The following is a 6,000-nucleotide window of genomic DNA, read 5'->3' on the forward strand; positions in this document are numbered from 1 at the left end:
TGTACAGAGGACGACTGACGACAGCAGGGGGGTCGATCATGGGCCCATCTGGAGAGGGCAGCCCAGAGCCGAGTCCGCAGGCGGAGTGCTCTTGTGGCCCAAACCTCCTCGAAGAGTTCAAAGGAATAAAGAAAGGAGATAGAAGTTTGTTTGGTGTATATATGACACACCACATCCGCTAGTCGGACTCTTATGCAAGTAACATGAAATCAGAAACGAAGAAGTGGAATAAGAGCCTGAGGCCCATGATATTGAACCAGAAATGGAAAAAAAAAAGATAGTGTATCAGCAGCTTATGCTCTTGAGGACGCAAGAACTGACTGCCAGAACATTCAGAAATTGATGGGATGAGGGAAGAAATAAACAGGCATTTACGGAAACAGAAACTTGAGAGAACAGTTAACAGAAGAAAGAAATTAGCCCAGTGTTGTATGGTCAAATTTGTAATGAACTGACGACAAACAATACAAGAACCATGCCTTTAGACATGTTCTTATTAGGAGTGAAGTAATGGCACAATTTATGTTTGATCCACTAAAAGGCAACAAGACCACTGCTAATAGTAACATACATTAACATGTTGACAGAGCTAGACTGAGAGAGTCTAAAATTGGATTACTTTTTTATGTTATCAGTTGCAATGAATGAATAATTGTGGATGATTCAGTACATTGTCAAAATGGTCATTTTTTAAAATACACTTGTGAAAATATGTTATAAGAATGTGTCATAAATGCAAAGTGTTTATATATATATATATATATATAAAATATATATATATATATATATATATATATATATGCAATCAAGATCGATGACGCAGAGACCAAGTCAGTTGACAAGTCTTGCTACCTAGGCAGCACCCTATGCAGTAACGGAGCCCTTGATGCAGAAGTAACGCTGCGCATCGCAGGGCCAGCTCCGCCTTTGGCAGACTCAACAAGAGGCTGTGGAACAACAAAGGCATCAGACTCAGTACCAAAATCAAAACCTACAGAGCTGCTGTGCTGACCGCCTTGTTCTGCTGTGAAACATGGACGACGTATCGCCATCACATTCAACAACTTGAGCAGTTTCACCAGAGATGCCTACGAAAGATCCTCGGCATAAAGTGGCAAGACAGGGTCTTCAACCTCCAGGTCCCAGAGAGGAGCGGCCTGCCCAACATCGAAAGCCTGCTGATCCAGTGCCAGCTACGCTGGACAGGACACGTTATCCGCATGACAGACAGCGGGATCCCGAAGATGCTTTTGTATGGTCAGCTGAAGGAAGACCACCGCGAACTTGAAGGACCCTGCAAGCGCTTCAAGGACACCTTGAAGACAAACCCCAAAGCCTGTGACATAAACACCACTTCCTGGGAAACTGATGTCCTTGACCGCTCTCTCTGGAGGGTGCTGTGCTCTGGTGGCATAAAAACGTTTGAAAACAAGAGAACGCTGGCCATTAATTAAGGAGAAGCGTGAGTGAAGGAAGCAGGGCTCAACTTCTGGAGACTTTTTCCCTTGCAACACCTGTGAGAAGTGCTGTGCATCCAGAATCGGCCTCTTCTCCCATATGAGGACACACACCGACATATAAGCCTGCCTGCCTACTCATTCGTCGGTCCGACGGGAGACTCCATCATATATATATATATATATATATATGGGAGGTAAAATCTGTCAGATTGCTAGATCAAGCAGACAAAAGTAAACAGATCAATTGCATAAGGGCAAAATAATACATACAATCTTAAATGAATCACACTGCAGATGAACAGACATGTGACAGTATGAGGCCAGCAAGATTACAAACATAACTCATTCTGTCAAGTTTTGGGGAATCATCCAGTAAGACGATTCTCATGTGACTGGCCTTTTCCCCAGACTTTACAGCTGCTTCAGTTTTAAATCTTTATAGTAGTTCCTCACTATAGGGGTTCAGATCTCAGCCAACCCAGCCATGTAGTGACAGTGGGCATCATTATTGTCTGATTTATCCATTACTGTACATGGCAAAAATGGTTTATCATTTGGCCTTTAGGAGTCCATAACTTGCATGCGCGCATGCGCGCGCTCACTCACACACACACACACACACGCACTTAAACATAAGATTAATGAGTTTCTATTCTCACCATCATCATTGATTTAATTACAGACAGAATGATTCTAATGTCCATGGTATTATCAGTCATGTTTGTGATGACATGGAACAGTGACAGCTGACAGTTGCAACACACACACACACACACACACACACACACACACACATAAACACTCATACAGACTGACTGGCACCGTAATAGATATGCTCAAACATGCTCACATGTGTACATGTGACAATACATGAAAACAAAGAGCAAAATTATTTTCCAATGCAGCATTTACCTCCCAGCTGTCATGGCCGTTTATTGACTTACTCTTGAATAAATAAAAAAAACAAAACAACAACAACAACAACAACAAAACAAAAACAAACAAACAAAAAAACAACAACGAAAAACCAATATTTATTATTTTTATTTTTTTACATGATTTAGATCAAAATAAGTCAGCCAGTACAATCCCCACCAGTGATCATGTAAGTCTTAAAGGCAGCGCACAATGAAACGTGGAGTCTCAGAGACAATAGTTTCTGAAGGGACAAGTGGCATTTTGGAAAAGACTGAGGCAGGAGTGAGAAATCTGACTGATTCTTAGTCTTACATTTGCCCTGACTGTGTTATCGTAGATCTTGTACCCAGCAATCGGTGCACTGCATGTGCGCTTCTAGAATTCCAGTGAAGCACTTGCACTGCTCAAATGTGTAAGCGCTCACGCCGAACACACGATCGCGATGGAATCCGACACATTCTCATTCCTTTGAATCGCATGGATCAAAACCAAATAACGCGCTCGATCTAACCTCTGTGTCCAGCTAACTGACTTACGTTATTCTTCTTCTTCTTCTTCTGCGTTCGTGGGCTGCAACTCCCACGTTCACTCGTATGTACACGAGTGGGCTTTTACGTGTATGACCGTTTTTACCCCGCCATGTAGGCAGCCATACTCCGTTTTCGGGGGTGTGCATGCTGGGTATGTTCTTGTTTCCATAACCCATCGAACGCTGACATGGATCTTTAACGTGCGTATTTGATCTTCTGCTTGCATATACACACGAAGGGGGTTCAGGCACTAGCAGGTCTGCACATATGTTGACCTGGGAGATCGTAAAAATCTCCACCCTTTACCCACCAGGCGCCGTCACCGTGATTCGAACCCGGGACCCTCAGATTGACAGTCCAACGCTTTAACCACTCGGCTATTGCGCTACTTACGTTATATTGTCCTTCGCTCTGAGTTCTTCCGTGCTGAAATAATAAATTCGACTGACACGAGAAACGAAACAAAAGGACCGGAAACGCCGACCTCGTATCATCGTATTATCATCATGGCGGACATCACTCAGGTTTTTTTTTTTTTTTTTTTTTTTTTTTTTTTGGAACGCGACGTCATCGCTCGTTCCCTTTAAGTATTGTTGTTTGAGCAAGGCCGTTGATTCAGAGCAGTAGGAATATTCTCAACTGAACATCACAGTTGCAGCGCAGGAGAGGAAGGAAGTTGTGTATGTGCGCACGCGCGTGTGTGTGGACGTGTTGCTGATATCGCTGTGTGTCTCCGGCTGAAGTGGTGAGTGTCCGTGTTTGGGCCGAGACAGAAGTTCCTTTCTTTTCGTTCTGCTTTTGTTGTGGTTGTTGTTGTTGTTGATGATGATGATGATGATTGCCGTAGCTATTTGGCTGGCGCCAACTGTTGTGTGAAAATATAAAATTTAGGAGACAAACACACACATGGCGCACACACGGCACGGTACACGCGCACATGCGCGCGCGCGCACTCACGGCACACACACACACACACACACACACACACACACACACACACTTATTTTTGTTATGTGTATGTTGTATATCAAGCTTTTGGTCTAATATTGATTAGTTAATTGGTTCGTGGTTGGCATGGTTACACTTATTTTTGTTATGTGCATGTTGTGTATCAAGCTTTTGGTCTAATATTGATTAGTTAATTGGTTCCTCGTTGGCATGGTTTATTCAAATCAATCATAAACATCGTGTGATTGCAGTACACCATGGCGGTTGTATGTCAGCCTGCCAGAGAGCGGACAGAATTTTTTAAGGAAGACGCCAGTAATGGTCAGTATGTGTGTGTGTGTGTGTGTGGAGGGGGGGGGGGGTGCGCGCGCGCGCGGCGGTGGGGGGTGTATGTGCAGGTGTGTGTGTGTGTGTGTGTGTGTGTGAGAGAGAGAGAGAGTGCTAGCGCGCTTGCTTATGTGTGCGATTTCAAGAAGATGCTTGTGTCCTCCTCATCATCATAATCTTCATCCTTATCATTATCCTGCTTCTCACGTTCTATTTCATCTTCTTCTCATTTTCTCTTCATGTATAAAATCGTTTTGTCAACGCTCAGACACCAGAAGGTATACTGCTGGGGAAGGCGATGAGCCGGAAAAGCTCCGTGGGCAACACCCAACATCTTCCTCATTCTTCTCCGGCTATCCCTCTCCCCTACTCCTCCTCCTCCTCATACCCCCTCACTACAGGTACCACCCTTCTCCTCTTCCTCCTCCTCCTCCTCCTCCTCACCACCACCACCACCACCACTACAACCACCACCACCCTCCTCCTCATCAACCCAGCCATTTCCCATCAGAGACACTAATGGCGGTGTTGTCGAGGAAGAAAGGCCGGAAGAACGTGAAGAGCTCTGTGAGCAACATGGTTTCTCCTTCTCGTCCTCCAGCTCCTACTCCTCCTCCTCATCAACATCATCTTCATCATTTGCGAATATGATGCTATAGTTGATGACACCGATCAGTACAGGAATCGACCAGTCTCTAAGAAAGAGATACTAGTACTAACATTGAGAAAACGTAAAAAAAAAAATGGTAAGGCATCTGGTCCTCATGGAATTAGTTATGAACTGTTTAAGAAATCCTTCTAATCAAGTAATCCTTGATATAATGAATTATTTGACAATGGTGTATACCGAAATAACTGGATAAGAATCAATAATTTTGCCCACTTTCAAGAAAGTTAATGTCGGTAATCATTATTGTACAGAACTCTCCTGAGAGACGCAAGTGGTAAATTGCATTAATCATCAATAAAAAAAATTTTTTTAAACATATATAAAAAAAAAAAAAAATCACAGTTTATCATGAAGCCAGTTTTAAAAAAATCTACAGAAGACCACATGTTTATGTTGCTTGCTTGCTTGCTTGCTTGCGTGTGTGTGTGTGTGTGTGTGTGTGTGTGTGTGTGTGTGTGTTTGCGTACGCGCGCGGGCGCTTGTGCGCCTGTGCCCCCACGCTACCGGCAACAGAAACGCTGAGGGTGGTGTTGCTGGGGAAGACAGGCAGCGGGAAGAGCTCTGTGGGCAACACCCTGCTGGGCAGCGAGGAGTTCCACGTGGAGAGGGGCATGTGCTCGGGCACAGACCGCTGTCAGTTCGCCCACACACACAGGGCGGGACAGTCCCTGCAGGTAACAGCTGTGTCGTGGTGTGGTGTGGTTGTGGTGTGATGCGGTTGTGGTGTGGTGTGGTGAGTTCGTTTAGGGTGTGGTGTGATGTGGTTTGGTGTTTTGGGGTGTGGTGTGGTGTGGTGTTGTTTTGTGCTGTGGCGTGATTGTAGTGTGGTGTGTTGGTTTGGGGTGTGGTGTGGTGTGGTGGGTTGGTTAAGGGTATGGTGTGGTGAGTTGGTTTGGGGTGTGGTGTGGTGTGGTGGGTTGGTTTAGGGTGTGGTGTGGTGAGTTGGTTTGGGGTGTGGTGTGGTGTGGTGGGTTGGTTTAGGGTATGGTGTGGTGAGTTGGTTTGGGGTGTGGTGTGGTGAGTTGGTTTGGGGTGTGGTGTGGTGAGTTGGTTTGGGGTGTGGTGTGGTGTGGTGGGTTGGTTAAGGGTATGGTGTGGTGAGTTGGTTTGGGGTGTGGTGTGGTGTGGTGGGTTGGTTTAGGGTGTG

The 6,000-nt window shown here is 45.1% G+C and overlaps 1 protein-coding gene across 1 annotated transcript in view; it reads left to right on the forward strand.

Annotated features, from left to right (window-relative positions):
- Positions 1-3,534: 3,534 nt before the first annotated feature.
- The window catches only part of LOC143280457 (GTPase IMAP family member 9-like), a 9,242-nt gene continuing 6,776 nt past the window's right edge, over positions 3,535-6,000 (forward strand). Inside the window, exons 1-3 of the mRNA XM_076585108.1 lie at positions 3,535-3,653; positions 4,108-4,177; positions 5,367-5,527. Of these exons, the coding sequence (XP_076441223.1) occupies positions 4,114-4,177; positions 5,367-5,527 (225 nt within the window). The 5' untranslated portion in view covers positions 3,535-3,653; positions 4,108-4,113. The remainder of the gene's footprint in view (positions 3,654-4,107; positions 4,178-5,366; positions 5,528-6,000) is intronic.

This window comes from Babylonia areolata, chromosome 3 (genome assembly GCF_041734735.1).
Source record: "Babylonia areolata isolate BAREFJ2019XMU chromosome 3, ASM4173473v1, whole genome shotgun sequence".
Taxonomy (NCBI): Eukaryota; Metazoa; Mollusca; class Gastropoda; order Neogastropoda; family Buccinidae; genus Babylonia; species Babylonia areolata.